This window comes from Pelodiscus sinensis, mitochondrion, assembly GCF_052426305.1.
Source record: "Pelodiscus sinensis mitochondrion, complete genome".
Lineage (NCBI taxonomy): Eukaryota > Metazoa > Chordata > Testudines > Trionychidae > Pelodiscus > Pelodiscus sinensis.
The window spans coordinates 1-17,042 of NC_068236.1; the positions used below are offsets into that span (position 1 = coordinate 1).

Genomic DNA, 17,042 nt, shown 5'->3' on the forward strand with positions numbered 1-17,042 from the left:
GTTATTGTAGCTTAACATAAAGCATGGCACTGAAGACGCCAAGATGGATATTAATAAAACCCAAATAACACAAAGATTTGGTCCTAATCTTAATGTTACTTTTTACTAAACCTACACATGTAAGTATCAGCAAACCAGTGAAAATGCCCTAAAAGTCCACACCAGACAAAAGGAGCTGGTATCAGGCACGCCACGACAGCCCAAAACACCTTGCTTCGCCACACCCCCAAGGGTACTACAACAGTGATTAACTTTAAGCAATAAGCATAAGCTTGACTTAGTTATAGTAAATTACATTTAGGGTTGGTAAATCTCGTGCCAGCCACCGCGGTTATACAAGAAACCCAAAGCAACAACAACAACGGCGTAAAATGTGGTTAAACCAAATTCATAAAAACCTAAGGTTGCCCCTTCCACCAAACTGTCATACGTAAAGTACAAATCAACCCAATACGAAAGTAACCTTAATATATTAGAAAACTTGAATCCACGATCGTTAAGACACAAACTGGGATTAGATACCCCACTATGCTTAACCCTAAACTTAGATACTTTAAATACAAAATTATCCGCCAGAAAACTACGAGCAAAACGCTTAAAACTCCAAGGACTTGGCGGTACCTCAAATCCACCTAGAGGAGCCTGTTCTATAATCGATAATCCACGATAAACCTCACCATCCTTTGCCAACTCAGCCTATATACCACCGTCACAGCCTACCTTATGAAAGTCAAAAAGTAAGCTCAATAGCTGTTACAGCTAAAAAGTCAGGTCAAGGTGTAGCCAATTAAGATGGAAGAAATGGGCTACATTTTCTATAATAGAAATCAAAACCACGGAACAGAACTGTGAAACACAGTCTAGATTAAGAAGGATTTAGCAGTAAATTGCGAGCAGAGAGCCCAATTTAAAGCGGACCTGAGGTGCGCACACACCGCCCGTCACCCCCATCAACCAACAAATTCTCAACCGTAAATAACACCTTATCCAACACAAACAGATGGGGCAAGTCGTAACAAGGTAAGTGTACCGGAAGGTGTACTTGGACTACAAAATATAGCTTAACCTAAAGCATTCAGTTTACACCTGAAACATACCCACCAAACCAGGGTTATTTTGAGCAAAAATCCTTAGCTCGATTAACTATCATAACCTAACTAAACCATAATATTTATTAAAACCAAACTAAAACATTCTCATTAATCCTAGTACGGGCGACAGAAAAGATTACACGAAGCAATATAAATAGTACCGCAAGGGAAAATTGAAAAAAATGAATTTAAACCTAAGCAAAAAAAAGCAAAGGTTAAACCTTGTACCTTTTGCATTATGATTTAGCCAGCAAAAACTAAGCAAAGAGAACTGAAGTTTAAAACCCCGAAACTAAGTGAGCTACTCAAAGGCAGCTAATTAATCCAAAGCTACAATCATCTCTGTGGCAAAAGAGTGATAAGACCTTTAAGTAGAGGTGAAAAGCCTAACGAACCTAGTGATAGCTGGTTGCTCAATAAAAGAGTATAAGCTCAACCCTAAACAATCTAAAAACAACCAAAAGTTCAAAGAAAATTTTAGGAGCTATTCAATTAGGGTACAGCCAAATTGAAACAGGATACAACCTATAAACGAAGGATAAAACACCCAACAATTTAACCTACGTAGGCCTTAAAGCAGCCACCACCAAAGAAAGCGTCAAAGCTCCACCTATACAAATATTAACAATAATTTACTCCTCAAACAACACTGAGCCATTCTACTAAAATAGAAGAACTAATGCTAAAATGAGTAACAAGAAGATAAACTTCTCTTTATACGCCAGCTTAAATCAGAACAGACAAACTACTGATTATTAACAACCTTTATAAGAACAACAACATTAAACACAACATATAACATAAACTGTTAACCCAACACAGGAGCGTAAGATAAGAAAGATTAAAAGTTGTAAAAGGAACTAAGCAAACAAAGAACCCGACTGTTTACCAAAAACATAGCCCCTAGCAACAACAAGTATTAGGGGTGATGCCTGCCCAGTGATAATATTCAACGGCCGCGGTATCCTAACCGTGCAAAGGTAGCGTAATCACTTGTCCTTTAAATAAGGACTCGTATGAAAGGCTAAACGAGGCTCTACCTGTCTCTTACAGCTAATCAGTGAAATTGATCTCCCTGTGCAAAAGCAGGAATACAAATATAAGACGAGAAGACCCTGTGGAACTTCAAATAAATCATCAACCAACACCACACTTACCCTAATGGTTTATAAACAAAGTAATAACTGATGCATACTTTTGGTTGGGGCGACCTCGGAGCAAAACAAAACCTCCGAAAAAAGAACACAACCCTTTACTTAGCCAAACAAATCAAAGTGTTTACAACAAAATGATCCAATCTATTTGATCAACGAACAAAGCTACCCCAGGGATAACAGCGCAATCCCGTCACAGAGTCCTTATCGACGACGGGGTTTACGACCTCGATGTTGGATCAGGACATCCTAATGGTGCAACAGCTATTAAGGGTTCGTTTGTTCAACGATTAAAGTCCTACGTGATCTGAGTTCAGACCGGAGTAATCCAGGTCGGTTTCTATCTATAATTTAATCTTTTCCAGTACGAAAGGACCGAAAAGAAAAGGCCCATATTAATAATACGCCTTAAACTTATATTAGTGAATATAACTAAACTAACAATAAGAATACTACCACTAACCCAAAACACAGGGTTAATTGGGGTGGCAGAGCCAGGTAATCAATGCAAAAGACCTAAACCCTTTATTCAGGGGTTCAACTCCCCTCCCCAATTATGTCTTCATTACTATCTAATTTATTATCACCCTTAATGTATATAATTCCCATTTTAATTGCCGTAGCCTTCTTTACTTTAATTGAACGAAAAATCCTAGGTTATATACAACTACGAAAAGGCCCTAATATCGTAGGTCCATACGGCCTATTACAACCCGTAGCAGATGGAATAAAATTATTTACAAAAGAACCGATCTACCCTATAAATTCATCCCCCATACTATTTATCCTTGCCCCAACCCTCGCCCTATTACTAGCCCTATCAGTTTGAATACCACTACCAATACCATTCCCACTTGCAAACCTTAATTTAGGCTTCCTTTTCTTAATCGCCATTTCTAGCTTTACAGTATACTCAATTATATGGTCCGGTTGAGCCTCAAACTCAAAATACGCCCTAATAGGAGCCCTACGAGCAGTCGCACAAACCATCTCCTACGAAGTAACCCTAGGCATCATTCTTATCTCAATAGTCTTATTCTGCGGCGACTTCAACATGCAAACCTTTATAACAACTCAGGAACCAATACTACTAGTTTTCTCCTCATGACCATTAATAATAATATGATATATTTCTACCCTAGCAGAAACAAACCGATCACCATTCGACCTCACAGAAGGAGAATCCGAACTCGTATCCGGTTTTAATGTAGAGTATGCCGCAGGTCCATTCGCATTATTATTTTTAGCAGAGTATGCCAACATCCTAATAATAAACATAATTACCACTATTATATTCCTCAATTCACCTATAACTACTAACCAACCAGAATTATTCACCACATTTCTAATCCTAAAAACCATACTATTATCAGCAAGCTTCCTATGAGTACGCGCCTCCTACCCACGATTCCGATATGATCAACTAATATTTTTATTATGAAAAAACTTTCTTCCCATCACATTAGCATTATGCCTATGACATAGCTCTATAATTATTACATTTGCTGGACTACCCCCCATACTCTAGGACACGTGCCTGAATTAAAGGATTACCTTGATAGGGTAAATAACAGAGGTTTAAACCCTCTCGTCTCCTTAGAAAAATAGGATTTGAACCTACACCTAAGAGATCAAAACTCTTTATACTCCCATTATATTATATTCTACTCTATTCTAGTAAAGTCAGCTAATCAAGCTTTTGGGGCCCATACCCCAACAATGTTGGTTTAAATCCTTCCTCTACTAATGAATCCACACGCAAACATAATTATTATATCAAGCTTAATTTTAGGACCAATAATCACAATCACAAGCAATCACTGAATTATAGCATGAGTAGGACTAGAAATCAATATATTAGCAATCATCCCACTAATCGGCCAAACAACAACAACCCACGAGCAATTCGAAGCCTCCATTAAATACTTCTTAACCCAAGCCGCAGCTTCATCATTACTCCTATTCTCTATTATTAACAATGTTTGAAACACAGGACAATTCGACATCACACAACCAACAAACACACTATCCAGCACAATAATGACTGCTGCACTAACAATGAAGCTAGGATTAGCCCCATTCCATTATTGACTCCCAGAAACCCTACAAGGCACCACAACAATAATAACCTTAATCCTAACAACCTGACAAAAACTAGCCCCACTAACTCTACTAATAATAATTAACCAATCCTTAAACACATCATTATTAGTAACACTAAGCCTACTATCTATAATAATTGGAGGATGAGGAGGATTAAACCAAACCCAACTACGAAAAATCATAGCATTTTCTTCAATTGCACATCTAGGATGAATAACCATAATCCTAACCTTATCAACTAAACTAACATTATTAACCTTTTATACATACATTACCTTAACTACAACAATACTATTAACAATCAAACTATTAGAGACCAACAAAATATCCACAGCAATAACATCATGAACAAAATCACCCATATTAAACGCCACAATAATACTTAACTTAATATCACTAGCAGGCCTCCCCCCATTAACAGGATTCATACCAAAATGATTAATTCTCCAAGAACTAACCAAAAACCACATAACAATCATTGCAGCAACATCAGCCATCCTCTCATTACTAAGCCTATTCTTCTATATCCGAATCGCATACTACTCAACCATCACATTACCCCCAAACATAACTAATTATTCACAACAATGACGACATAAAAATCAACAAAAACCCTATTTACCCTTAATAATTATTACCTCCTCCATACTCACTCCAATCATACCCACATTTATAATAATTTTATAGAAACTTAGGATAACGTTTAAACCAGGGGCCTTCAACCCCCCAAATAAGAGCCAAACAACTCTTAGTTTCTGCAACCACCCACTAAGACTTATAAGACCTTATCCTATATCTTCTGAATGCAACCCAGACACTTTAATTAAGCTAAAGCCTTACTAGACAAATGGGCCTTGATCCCATAAACAATTTAGTTAACAGCTAAACACCCTATCCAGCGGGCTTTTGCCTAAAAATTTCCCGCTTTAAAAACAAAAGCGGGAAAACCAAGGCACAATCTAAAGTGATTTCCAGATTTGCAATCTGGCGTGAATTTCACTACAAGGTTTGGTAAGAAGGGGAATTAACCCCTGTGAAAAGGTTTACAGCCTAACGCCTACTCAGCCATCTTACCAGTGACTTTAACCCGTTGATTATTTTCTACTAATCATAAAGATATCGGCACCCTTTACTTAATTTTCGGTGCCTGAGCAGGTATAGTTGGCACAGCCTTAAGCTTATTAATCCGAGCAGAACTAAGTCAACCTGGCACTCTTTTAGGGGACGACCAGATTTATAATGTAATTGTTACAGCACATGCTTTTGTTATGATCTTCTTTATAGTCATACCTGTAATAATTGGGGGATTCGGTAACTGACTTGTACCCTTAATAATTGGAGCCCCAGACATAGCATTCCCACGAATAAATAATATAAGTTTTTGACTACTACCCCCCTCATTACTACTTCTCCTAGCCTCATCAGGCATTGAAACAGGAGCAGGAACTGGCTGAACCGTTTATCCCCCATTAGCTAGCAACCTAGCCCATGTGGGCGCATCAGTAGACTTAACTATTTTCTCCTTACATCTAGCTGGAGTATCTTCAATCCTTGGGGCTATCAATTTTATTACTACAGCTATTAATATAAAATCCCCAACAATATCACAATACCAAACTCCCTTATTCGTTTGATCAGTAGTTATTACAGCCGTACTACTATTACTTTCACTACCAGTGTTAGCCGCAGGCATTACAATATTACTCACAGATCGAAACCTGAATACTACCTTTTTTGATCCTTCTGGGGGAGGAGATCCTATCCTATATCAACATTTATTCTGATTCTTCGGTCACCCAGAAGTTTATATCCTCATCCTCCCTGGGTTTGGCATAATCTCCCATGTAGTAACGTACTATGCTAATAAAAAAGAACCATTCGGCTATATGGGAATAGTATGAGCAATAATATCAATTGGTTTCCTAGGATTCATTGTATGGGCCCATCATATATTCACTGTAGGAATAGATGTAGACACACGAGCCTACTTTACATCAGCTACAATAATTATTGCTATCCCGACCGGAGTAAAAGTATTTAGTTGATTAGCCACATTACACGGAGGCCTCATTAAATGAGATGCTGCTATACTATGAGCCTTAGGTTTCATCTTCCTATTTACAATTGGAGGCTTAACAGGTATCGTTTTAGCCAACTCATCATTAGACATTGTATTACACGACACATACTACGTCGTAGCCCACTTCCACTATGTATTATCAATAGGAGCTGTATTTGCCATTATAGCAGGTTTTACCCATTGATTTCCACTTTTCTCTGGCTATTCATTACACCAAACCTGAACCAAAGTACATTTTGGGGTAATATTTGCAGGTGTAAATATAACATTTTTCCCACAACACTTCCTAGGGTTAGCAGGTATACCACGACGCTATTCTGACTACCCAGATGCCTACACCCTATGAAACACTATCTCATCTATCGGATCATTAATTTCCCTAATTGCAGTAATCATAATAATATTTATCATCTGAGAAGCATTCTCATCAAAACGAAAAGTTACAATAATTGAACTCACAACCACCAACGTAGAATGACTTCACGGATGCCCCCCTCCATATCACACCTATGAAGAACCCACCCATGTACAAAACACAAGAAAGGAAGGATTTGAACCTCCTTAAGTTAGTTTCAAGCCAACCACATGACCTTCATGTTTCTTTCTCAAAGACGTTAGTAAACACATTACATAGCTTTGTCAAAGCTAAATTATAGGTTTAAATCCTTTACGACTTAATGGCCCACCCATTACAATTAGGATTCCAAGACGCAATATCACCAATTATAGAAGAATTATTACACTTTCATGACCATACCTTAATAATTGTATTCTTAATCAGTACCATAGTACTTTATATCATCACATCAATAATAACAACAAAATTAACACATACTAACACTATAAATGCCCAAGAAGTAGAAATTATTTGAACTATCCTCCCAGCTATTGTCCTAATTACTATTGCATTACCCTCATTACGCGTCTTATATTTGATAGACGAAATTAACAACCCATATTTAACCATCAAAGCTATAGGCCATCAATGATACTGAACCTACGAATACACCGATTACGAAAACCTCGAATTCGACTCATACATAATCCCAACCCAAGACCTACCAAAAGGGTATTTTCGATTACTAGAAGTTGATCACCGTATGGTAGTTCCAATAGAATCTCCTATTCGAATATTAATTTCAGCCGAAGACGTTTTACATTCATGAGCAATACCATCATTAGGGGTAAAAACCGATGCCATCCCAGGACGATTAAATCAAACAACCTTCACTATAACACGCCCAGGTATTTTCTACGGACAATGCTCAGAAATCTGCGGAGCAAACCACAGCTTTATACCAATCGTAGTAGAATCAATTCCACTAAAACATTTCGAAAACTGATCCTCACTAATACTCTCCTAAACATTACAGAAGCTAAACAAGGTAGCACTAGCCTTTTAAGCTAGAGAAGGGAGACGCCCGCCTCCCCTTAATGATATGCCACAATTAAATCCTAACCCATGATTATCCATTTTATTAACCACATGATTAGTCTATATTGTAATTTATCAACCAAAAATTATCTCACTCCTACAAACAAATAGCATCAGTCACAACCTTAAACCCTTAAATATTAATTCCTGAAACTGACCATGAACTTAACAATTTTTGATCAATTCTTAAGCCCACAAATCCTAGGATTACCATTAATAACCTTAGCCATTATTTTATCATCAATAGTATGACCCTCCCAAAACAATCGATGATTAAACAATCGCCTTTCAACTTTACAATCATGATTTATTAGTACAATTACAAAACAACTAATAATACCAATCAATAAGCCAGGACATCAATGATCTACAATCTTAATATCATTAATTATTCTTCTACTAACTATTAACCTATTAGGATTATTACCATACACATTCACACCAACCACACAACTCTCAATAAATATAGCACTAGCTATTCCATTATGATTAGCCACCGTACTCACAGGATTACGAAACCAAACAACAAAATCTCTAGGACACCTTTTACCAGAAGGTACGCCCGCTCCACTTATCCCAACCCTTATTATCATCGAAACTATTAGTTTACTAATCCGACCTTTAGCTTTAGGTGTGCGACTAACAGCCAACCTGACAGCTGGACATCTATTAATTCAATTAATCTCCACCACCATCATCATCCTGTTACCAACAGCACCAATATTATCTATACTAACCTCAATTATCCTATTATTACTAACACTACTAGAATTAGCTGTCGCATTGATCCAAGCATACGTATTCGTTTTACTATTAAGCCTATACTTACAAGAAAATGTCTAATGGCCCACCAAACACATGCCTACCACATAGTAGACCCAAGCCCATGACCCCTAACAGGAGCAACAGCAGCATTACTATTAACCTCAGGCCTAGCAATATGATTTCACTATAACTCAACAACACTAATAGCCTTAGGTCTACTAACTACACTCATAACAATGATACAATGATGACGAGATATTGTACGAGAAAGTACATTTCAAGGACACCATACTATACCTGTACAAAAAGGCCTACGATACGGAATAATTCTATTCATCACATCAGAAGTATTCTTTTTTATCGGTTTCTTCTGAGCTTTCTACCATTCAAGTCTAGCCCCAACCCCAGAACTAGGAGGAAACTGACCTCCAACAGGAATTCACCCATTAAACCCATTCGAAGTCCCTTTATTAAACACAGCAGTACTATTAGCTTCAGGTGTAACAATCACCTGAGCTCACCATAGCCTAATAGCAGCCAACCGAAACCAATCAATTCAAGCACTAACTATTACTGTTACATTAGGGTTATACTTCACAGCCCTACAAGCCATAGAGTATTATGAGGCACCATTCACAATCGCCGATGGAGTCTATGGCTCCACATTCTTCGTAGCAACAGGATTTCATGGTCTACATGTAATTATTGGATCAACATTCCTAATCGTATGCCTACTACGACTAATCAAATTCCACTTCACCACTGCCCACCACTTTGGTTTTGAAGCAGCCGCATGATATTGACACTTTGTAGATGTCGTCTGACTGTTCCTATATATTTCAATTTACTGATGAGGCTCATACTTTTCTAATATAATCAGTATAAATGACTTCCAATCATTTAGTTTCAGTTACAAACCTGAAGAAAAGTAATGAATACAACAACCTCACTCATTATTCTAGCATTAATTATCTCAATTACCCTAATTATTCTTAATAACCAATTAACTATAACAAAACCAAATAATGATAAATTATCCCCATACGAATGTGGATTCGACCCATTAAAAACCATACGCCTACCATTCTCAATTCGCTTTTTCCTTAGTAGCAATTCTATTTCTACTATTTGACTTAGTATTGCACTCCTTCTACCCCTCCCATGAGCCATTCAATTAATAACTCCTATACACACCCTTACATGAACTATTACTATCCTCCTCCTCCTTACATTTGGTTTCATTTACGAATGGACCCAAGGAGGACTAGAATGAGCAGAATAGGTAACTAATTTAAACAAAAAATAACTAATTTCGACTTAGCTAATCATGATTAATAAACATGGTTACCTTATGACACCCTTACACCTCAGCTATTTTATAACATTTATTATCAGCATAACAGGATTCATACTCCACCGAACCTCTTTAATTTCAACCTTACTATGTTTAGAAGCCATAATACTATCATTATTTATCGCCACATCAGTATGCCCAATTCAACTCCAAACCACATCATTTATATTAAATCCTATGTTAATCCTGACATTTTCAGCATGTGAGGCTAGCCTTGGGTTATCCCTACTAGTAGCATCATCACGAACTCACAACCCAAACAACCTACAAAACCTAAACCTCTTGCAATGTTAAAAATTATTATCCCAACAATCATATTAATCCCTACTACTACAATATGTAAACCAACACAATTATGATATACCACATTAATTCACAGCATACTAATTTCATTATTAAGCCTACAACTATTTTATCCCTCATTACAACCAATTATAAACTTCTCAAACCATAATCTACAACAGAACCAAACATCAACCCCTCTTATTATTTTATCATGCTGACTCACCCCGTTAATAATCTTAGCTAGTCAAAACCACCTATCAACAGAACCCTTATCACGAAAACGAACCTTCATTATTACTACAATTATTCTCCAAATATTACTTATCATAACATTCTCAACCACAGACCTAATAATATTTTTCGTACTTTTCGAAGCCACACTAATCCCAACATTAATAATAATTACACGATGAGGTAATCAAATAGAACGACTAAATGCTGGAACCTACTTCCTATTTTATACACTAATGGGATCACTACCTCTACTAGTTGCTTTGCTATCTCTATATTCCAACACAAACTCACTCTCCATCCTCACCATACAACTAAGCCCAACAATATTAAAAAATACATGAACAAACTCAATATGACTACTAGCCGCACTAACCGCCTTCATAATTAAAATACCACTATATGGTTTACATTTATGATTACCAAAAGCACATGTCGAAGCCCCAATTGCAGGGTCAATAATCTTAGCTGCCATCCTATTAAAACTAGGTGGATACGGCATTATCCGAATTATATCAACCACTAACTTCTTATCAAAAACACCATATTACCCATTCATAATTCTAGCATTATGAGGAATTATCATAACAAGTCTAATCTGCCTACGCCAAACAGACCTAAAATCACTAATTGCCTACTCATCAGTGAGCCATATAGGCCTTGTTACCGCTGCAACACTTACACAAACAGAATGAGCTTACACCGGAGCCATCACCCTTATAATTGCCCACGGCCTAACATCATCATTATTATTTTGCTTAGCTAATACCAAACTACGACGAATCCATAGCCGAACACTATTATTGACCCAAAATATACAACTATTACTCCCCCTAATAGGTACATGATGATTACTAGCTAGCCTAACCAATATAGCTCTCCCGCCCACCATCAATCTTATGGGTGAATTAACAATTATTACATCACTATTCAACTGATCTAACACTACAATCATCATTACAGGATTAGGCACCCTAATCACCGCCACCTATACCTTACACATGTTCTCCTCAACCCAATGGGGAGAATTACCACAACACATTAAAATTATAACACCATCACACACACGAGAACATCTCATTATAACACTCCACATCCTACCCATAATACTACTAATAATAAAACCAGAACTAATCTGAGGCCCACTCTACTGTTAATGTAGTTTAAAATAAAATATTAGACTGTGGCTCTAAAGATAGAAGTTTAAACCTTCTTATAAACCGAGAAAGTAATGATAGAAACTGCTAATTCCTATTGCCTGAGATTAAATTCACAGCTTTCTCACTTTCAAAGGATAACAGTTTAATCCACTGGTTTTAGGAACCACAACCTCTTGGTGCAATTCCAAGTGAAAGTAATGACAGCACTTTTTAACTCAACATTATTATTAACACTTATAATCCTCACCATCCCACTTATAAATCTACCATTAAGCATAAAACCAAAAACCGCTGTAAAAATAGCATTCTTCATTACCATAATTCCACTAATTATATTTATCTCCTCTAACACCGAATCTGTTATTACTAACTGATCTTGAACAATAACCTCAACATTCACAATATCAATAAGCTTAAAATTCGACCAATACTCCATCATATTCATCCCAGTAGCCCTTTATGTAACCTGATCCATCCTAGAGTTCACCCACTGATATATAACAACAGACCCTTATATCACAAAATTCTTTAAATATCTGTTAATCTTCCTAATCGCCATAATAACATTAGTTACCGCCAATAATATATTCCAATTCTTCATTGGATGAGAAGGCGTTGGAATTATATCTTTCATATTAATCGGTTGATGGCATAGCCGACTAGAAGCCTGCTCATCAGCCTTACAAGCCATTATCTACAACCGCGCAGGCGACATCGGATTAATCCTCACCATAGCTTGAATAGCAACAAACCTCAACTCATGAGAACTTCAACAAATCTTCTCCCACACTAACCCAATCCCATTACTTCCACTATTAAGCCTTACCCTAGCAGCAACTGGAAAATCAGCCCAATTTGGACTTCACCCATGACTACCAGCAGCAATAGAAGGCCCCACCCCAGTCTCAGCCCTACTCCACTCCAGCACTATAGTTGTAGCAGGTATTTTCCTACTTATCCGAACCCACCCAATACTTTCAACAAACAACACAGCCCTTACAGTCTGCCTTTGCCTCGGTGCTTTAACCACCCTATTTACAGCAATTTGTGCCACCACCCAAAATGATATTAAAAAAATCATTGCCTTCTCCACATCCAGCCAACTAGGCTTAATAATAGTAACCATTGGCCTTAATCAACCCCACTTAGCCTTCCTCCACATCACTATACATGCCTTCTTCAAAGCAATATTATTCCTATGTTCCGGCTTAATCATTCACAACCTAAATAATGAACAAGACATTCGAAAAATAGGAGGACTACATAAACCCCTCCCAATTACTTCCTCATGCCTAACTATCGGAAACCTAGCCTTATCAGGATTTCCATTCCTAACAGGATTTTACTCCAAAGACATCATCATCGAAACCATAAACACATCCCACATAAACGCCTGAGCCCTTCTCCTAACATTAACTGCAACCTCACTCACAGCAGCCTATAGCCTACGAATCACAATTCTTGTTCAAATAGGACAACCACGATTTCAGCCCATGCCTCCAATTAATGAAAATTATAACACAGCAACTAACCCTATCATTCGATTAGCAGCAGGAAGCATTATTGCCGGCTTACTAATCTCGCTAAATACAACCCCAATGAAAACACCACAAATAACCATACCCCACCACATAAAATTATCAGCATTAATCATAACAATCATAGGCTTAACCCTAGCCCTTGAACTAATCACAATAACTAACAAAAGCACAAAACCATCAAAAACCCACACCTTTTCAAATTTATTGATATACTTCAACACCTTAATCCACCGTTCACTTACCCTCCTCAACCTAAAATTTAGCCAAAACACTGCAACACACCTAACCGACCTAATTTGATACGAAAACATCGGCCCAAAATGAATAACAAAATCACAAACAAATCCTATCACAACAATATCATCACAAAAAGGACTAATCAAAATCTACCTTACCTCATTCCTACTATCAATCACCATACTCCTTCTTACCTAATAGAACGAATAGTTCCCCAGGCCAAACCACGTACCAAATCTAATACAACAAACAACGTCAACAATAAACCCCATCCCGCAATTAAAAATATTACACACCCATAATAATAAAACCACGACACCCCAACATAATCCATACGAACACTAAACAAACCACTAGCATCCATCACCACATCACCATACCCCTCTAAACTTCACTCATCAAAACAATACATAACTGCACCAACAACAAACAAAACATAACTAACTATACAAAATAAATCCACGTACCCACGCCAAGCCGAAGGGTAAGGATCCCCAGTCAAAGCCACAGAATAAGCAAAAACCACTAACATACCCCCCAAATAAATTAAAAACAAAACCAAAGAAATAAATGACCCACCCACCCCAACCAACATTAAACATCCAAAAACCGCCCCAAAAACCAAACCAACAACTCCATAATAAGGAGAGGGCCCAGAAGCTACACTAATAATTCAAAAAACAAAACAAACCTCAAATAAAAATATAAAAAACACCATTATTCTTGCCTGGACTTTAACCAAGACTAATGATTTGAAAAACCACCGTTGTATTCAACTACAAAAATTTTATGGCCACCAATCTACGAAAAAACCCACCCAATAATTAAAATCATTAACAACTCACTAATTGACCTACCAAGTCCATCCAACATTTCCATTTGATGAAACTTTGGATCATTATTAGGAGCCTGCTTAATACTCCAGATCATCACAGGCCTATTCCTAGCCATACATTACTCACCAAACATCTCAACAGCATTCTCATCAATCGCCCACATTACCCGAGATGTACAATACGGTTGACTAATCCGCAACATACACGCTAACGGAGCCTCACTATTCTTCATGTGTATCTACCTACATATTGGACGAGGCCTATACTACGGATCCTACCTTTATAAACAAACTTGAAACATCGGTGTAATCCTCCTACTACTAACCATAGCCACTGCATTCATGGGTTATGTCCTACCATGAGGACAAATATCATTCTGAGGGGCCACAGTTATTACAAACCTACTCTCAGCTATTCCATATATCGGTACTACAATAGTGCAATGAGTATGAGGTGGTTTCTCCGTAGACAACGCCACTTTAACACGATTCTTTACCCTACATTTTTTACTACCATTCATAATCCTAGGCCTAACCATAATTCACTTACTTTTATTACACGAAACAGGATCAAACAACCCAACAGGACTTAACTCAAACATTGACAAAATTCCATTCCACCCTTACTTCTCATACAAAGATCTCCTAGGATTCATAATAACACTTACCCTGCTTCTATCCATCGCCATATTTTACCCAAACCTACTAGGAGACCCAGATAACTTCACCCCAGCCAACCCACTATCCACCCCACCCCACATCAAACCAGAATGATATTTCCTATTCGCCTACGCTATCCTACGATCTATCCCTAACAAATTAGGAGGCGTACTAGCCCTACTACTCTCCATCTTAGTATTATTTATCCTACCCCTACTACACACATCAAAACAACGAACACTAACATTCCGCCCTATCACCCAAACACTATTCTGACTATTTGTAGCTAACCTTATAGTATTAACATGAATTGGGGGAAAACCAGTAGAAAACCCATTCATCACTATCGGCCAAACATCCTCCATCCTTTACTTTTTAATCCTACTAGTATTAATACCAATCTCAAACATAATCGAAAATAAAACAATCAATTAAAATACTCAAGTAGCTTAATAACCAAAGCATTGGTCTTGTAAACCAAAGAATGAAGGCCTCCCAACCTTCCTAGAGTACACCATTCACACATCAAAAGAAAAGGCTTTCAAACCTTCTTCCCCGGTCCCCAAAACCGGAATTTTATATTAAACTATCCTTTGTTTCCTTTTACACTTTTTTTCTTCTCCCGCACCCAAGAGACATTTTACCCCTCTTTTTACACTTTTTTCTTCTCCCGCACCCAAGAGACATTTTACCCCTCTTTTTTACACTTTTTTTCTTCTCCCGCACCCAAGAGACATTTTACCCCTCTTTTTTACACTTTTTTTCTTCTCCCGCACCCAAGAGACATTTTACCCCTCTTTTTTACACTTTTTTTCTTCTCCCGCACCCAAGAGACATTTTACCTCACCTATATAGCTCTCTTGTACCCAAGAGACATTTTACCCCTCTACAATCCCTATGTATTATTGTGCATTCATCTATTTTCCCCAAGCATATCACCAGTAATATTACCGTTAATCGTACTAATTACATTATATGATTAATTTTACATACACAGTATACAACACATGACTATTATCCCTCGACATTTAGACAATGGATTAAGGATACACTTATTTGTACCTGTTTTCCAACATGAATATCGCCGCAATACTTGTTTATCTCTTATTCTACCAACTCCCGAGAAATAAGCAACCCTTGTTAGTAAGATACTACATCACCAGTCTCAGGTCCATTAACAGTTGGCGTACATAACTGATCTATATCTGGCATCTGGTTGTTTTTTCAGGCACATAACACTATTAAAGTTCATACGTTTCCTTTTAAGAGGCCATCGGTTAATGTGTTCTATACATTCGTTCTATAACCTTGCATCATTTGATTACAGGCATATACTTGCGGGTTTTTTTTTCTCTCTGTGGTCTCAGGCCCCCATTGATGATGTCTACCAACTCAATGAAACTGGACTTACGTTCAAATTGCTTACTTCGCGCATACACTAAAAGGGTGCTAATTAATTAATGCTTGACGGACATAAAATTTATAAGAAACTCACAACACTAAATTACACGCATACACATACACATACACATACACATACACATACACATACACATACACATACACATACACATACACATACACATACACATACACATACACATNCACATRCACATRCACATRCACATRCACATRCACATGCACATGCACATGCACATGCACATGCACATGCACATGCACATGCACATGCACATGCACATRCACATRCACATRCACATRCACATACTATATTTTTTAGCTAAACCCCCCTACCCCCGTTAAACTAGCATTAATCCGCATAGCCACATAACCTCGTCAAACCCCAAAATCCGAGATGACTACACTGATGTAACACTAGCTTTTTGTAAGTTCAAATTATAGTAATAACTTACATTTATTTATATATCATATATATATCATATATATATCATATATATATCATATATATATCATATATATATCATATATATTTAACTTATTAAAACATTTTTACCTCATAGTACAGCACCTTAAACAGACAAAATTTACTCCACGACACAGTACATGCTGTAATATTTTAAGTTGTATCATATATATCATATATATCATATATATCATATATATCATATATATCATACACCCACTTTTATACC

At 37.2% G+C, this 17,042-nt stretch overlaps 13 protein-coding genes and 24 non-coding genes across 37 annotated transcripts, besides 1 other annotated feature; 29 read left to right on the plus strand and 8 right to left on the minus strand. All coding sequences in view use genetic code 2, as the record gives it.

The window, feature by feature from the left end:
* OQ067_mgt01 lies at nt 1–70 on the plus strand. Its single transcript has one exon. It is a non-coding gene; the product is annotated as a tRNA-Phe (tRNA).
* OQ067_mgr02 lies at nt 71–1,050 on the plus strand. Its single transcript has one exon. It is a non-coding gene; the product is annotated as a 12S ribosomal RNA (ribosomal RNA).
* OQ067_mgt02 lies at nt 1,051–1,120 on the plus strand. Its single transcript has one exon. It is a non-coding gene; the product is annotated as a tRNA-Val (tRNA).
* OQ067_mgr01 lies at nt 1,121–2,724 on the plus strand. Its single transcript has one exon. It is a non-coding gene; the product is annotated as a 16S ribosomal RNA (ribosomal RNA).
* On the plus strand, nt 2,725–2,801 carry OQ067_mgt03. Its single transcript has one exon. It is a non-coding gene; the product is annotated as a tRNA-Leu (tRNA).
* ND1 (NADH dehydrogenase subunit 1) lies at nt 2,802–3,772 on the plus strand. The gene has a single exon. A coding segment is annotated over exon 1 (971 nt).
* OQ067_mgt04 lies at nt 3,773–3,842 on the plus strand. The gene has a single exon. It is a non-coding gene; the product is annotated as a tRNA-Ile (tRNA).
* Nucleotides 3,842–3,912, minus strand: OQ067_mgt05. The gene has a single exon. It is a non-coding gene; the product is annotated as a tRNA-Gln (tRNA).
* Nucleotides 3,913–3,921: 9 nt separating this feature from the next.
* On the plus strand, nt 3,922–3,991 carry OQ067_mgt06. Its single transcript has one exon. It is a non-coding gene; the product is annotated as a tRNA-Met (tRNA).
* ND2 (NADH dehydrogenase subunit 2) lies at nt 3,992–5,033 on the plus strand. The gene has a single exon. A coding segment is annotated over exon 1 (1,042 nt).
* OQ067_mgt07 lies at nt 5,034–5,117 on the plus strand. Its single transcript has one exon. It is a non-coding gene; the product is annotated as a tRNA-Trp (tRNA).
* OQ067_mgt08 lies at nt 5,118–5,186 on the minus strand. Its single transcript has one exon. It is a non-coding gene; the product is annotated as a tRNA-Ala (tRNA).
* Nucleotide 5,187: 1 nt separating this feature from the next.
* On the minus strand, nt 5,188–5,261 carry OQ067_mgt09. Its single transcript has one exon. It is a non-coding gene; the product is annotated as a tRNA-Asn (tRNA).
* Nucleotides 5,262–5,292: 31 nt separating this feature from the next.
* On the minus strand, nt 5,293–5,357 carry OQ067_mgt10. Its single transcript has one exon. It is a non-coding gene; the product is annotated as a tRNA-Cys (tRNA).
* On the minus strand, nt 5,358–5,423 carry OQ067_mgt11. The gene has a single exon. It is a non-coding gene; the product is annotated as a tRNA-Tyr (tRNA).
* A 1-nt stretch (nt 5,424) lies between these two features.
* Nucleotides 5,425–6,969, plus strand: COX1 (cytochrome c oxidase subunit I). Its single transcript has one exon. The coding sequence runs from the start codon at nt 5,425–5,427 to the stop codon at nt 6,967–6,969; it is 1,545 nt and encodes a 514-aa protein (YP_010555699.1).
* On the minus strand, nt 6,965–7,035 carry OQ067_mgt12. Its single transcript has one exon. It is a non-coding gene; the product is annotated as a tRNA-Ser (tRNA).
* Nucleotide 7,036: 1 nt separating this feature from the next.
* Nucleotides 7,037–7,105, plus strand: OQ067_mgt13. Its single transcript has one exon. It is a non-coding gene; the product is annotated as a tRNA-Asp (tRNA).
* COX2 (cytochrome c oxidase subunit II) lies at nt 7,106–7,792 on the plus strand. Its single transcript has one exon. It carries the CDS (start codon nt 7,106–7,108, stop codon nt 7,790–7,792), a length of 687 nt encoding a protein of 228 aa, YP_010555700.1.
* A 1-nt stretch (nt 7,793) lies between these two features.
* OQ067_mgt14 lies at nt 7,794–7,866 on the plus strand. The gene has a single exon. It is a non-coding gene; the product is annotated as a tRNA-Lys (tRNA).
* Nucleotide 7,867: 1 nt separating this feature from the next.
* Nucleotides 7,868–8,032, plus strand: ATP8 (ATP synthase F0 subunit 8). The gene has a single exon. It carries the CDS (start codon nt 7,868–7,870, stop codon nt 8,030–8,032), a length of 165 nt encoding a protein of 54 aa, YP_010555701.1.
* Nucleotides 8,023–8,706, plus strand: ATP6 (ATP synthase F0 subunit 6). The gene has a single exon. The coding sequence runs from the start codon at nt 8,023–8,025 to the stop codon at nt 8,704–8,706; it is 684 nt and encodes a 227-aa protein (YP_010555702.1).
* On the plus strand, nt 8,706–9,489 carry COX3 (cytochrome c oxidase subunit III). Its single transcript has one exon. A coding segment is annotated over exon 1 (784 nt).
* Nucleotides 9,490–9,559, plus strand: OQ067_mgt15. Its single transcript has one exon. It is a non-coding gene; the product is annotated as a tRNA-Gly (tRNA).
* On the plus strand, nt 9,560–9,908 carry ND3 (NADH dehydrogenase subunit 3). The gene has a single exon. A coding segment is annotated over exon 1 (349 nt).
* On the plus strand, nt 9,909–9,979 carry OQ067_mgt16. Its single transcript has one exon. It is a non-coding gene; the product is annotated as a tRNA-Arg (tRNA).
* ND4L (NADH dehydrogenase subunit 4L) lies at nt 9,980–10,276 on the plus strand. Its single transcript has one exon. The coding sequence runs from the start codon at nt 9,980–9,982 to the stop codon at nt 10,274–10,276; it is 297 nt and encodes a 98-aa protein (YP_010555705.1).
* Nucleotides 10,270–11,650, plus strand: ND4 (NADH dehydrogenase subunit 4). Its single transcript has one exon. A coding segment is annotated over exon 1 (1,381 nt).
* Nucleotides 11,651–11,720, plus strand: OQ067_mgt17. The gene has a single exon. It is a non-coding gene; the product is annotated as a tRNA-His (tRNA).
* OQ067_mgt18 lies at nt 11,721–11,782 on the plus strand. The gene has a single exon. It is a non-coding gene; the product is annotated as a tRNA-Ser (tRNA).
* On the plus strand, nt 11,782–11,855 carry OQ067_mgt19. The gene has a single exon. It is a non-coding gene; the product is annotated as a tRNA-Leu (tRNA).
* ND5 (NADH dehydrogenase subunit 5) lies at nt 11,856–13,634 on the plus strand. Its single transcript has one exon. The coding sequence runs from the start codon at nt 11,856–11,858 to the stop codon at nt 13,632–13,634; it is 1,779 nt and encodes a 592-aa protein (YP_010555707.1).
* Nucleotides 13,630–14,154, minus strand: ND6 (NADH dehydrogenase subunit 6). The gene has a single exon. It carries the CDS (start codon nt 14,152–14,154, stop codon nt 13,630–13,632), a length of 525 nt encoding a protein of 174 aa, YP_010555708.1.
* Nucleotide 14,155: 1 nt separating this feature from the next.
* OQ067_mgt20 lies at nt 14,156–14,222 on the minus strand. Its single transcript has one exon. It is a non-coding gene; the product is annotated as a tRNA-Glu (tRNA).
* Nucleotides 14,221–15,366, plus strand: CYTB (cytochrome b). The gene has a single exon. It carries the CDS (start codon nt 14,221–14,223, stop codon nt 15,364–15,366), a length of 1,146 nt encoding a protein of 381 aa, YP_010555709.1.
* A 3-nt stretch (nt 15,367–15,369) lies between these two features.
* Nucleotides 15,370–15,443, plus strand: OQ067_mgt21. The gene has a single exon. It is a non-coding gene; the product is annotated as a tRNA-Thr (tRNA).
* A 13-nt stretch (nt 15,444–15,456) lies between these two features.
* Nucleotides 15,457–15,527, plus strand: OQ067_mgt22. Its single transcript has one exon. It is a non-coding gene; the product is annotated as a tRNA-Pro (tRNA).
* Nucleotides 15,528–17,042: a D loop.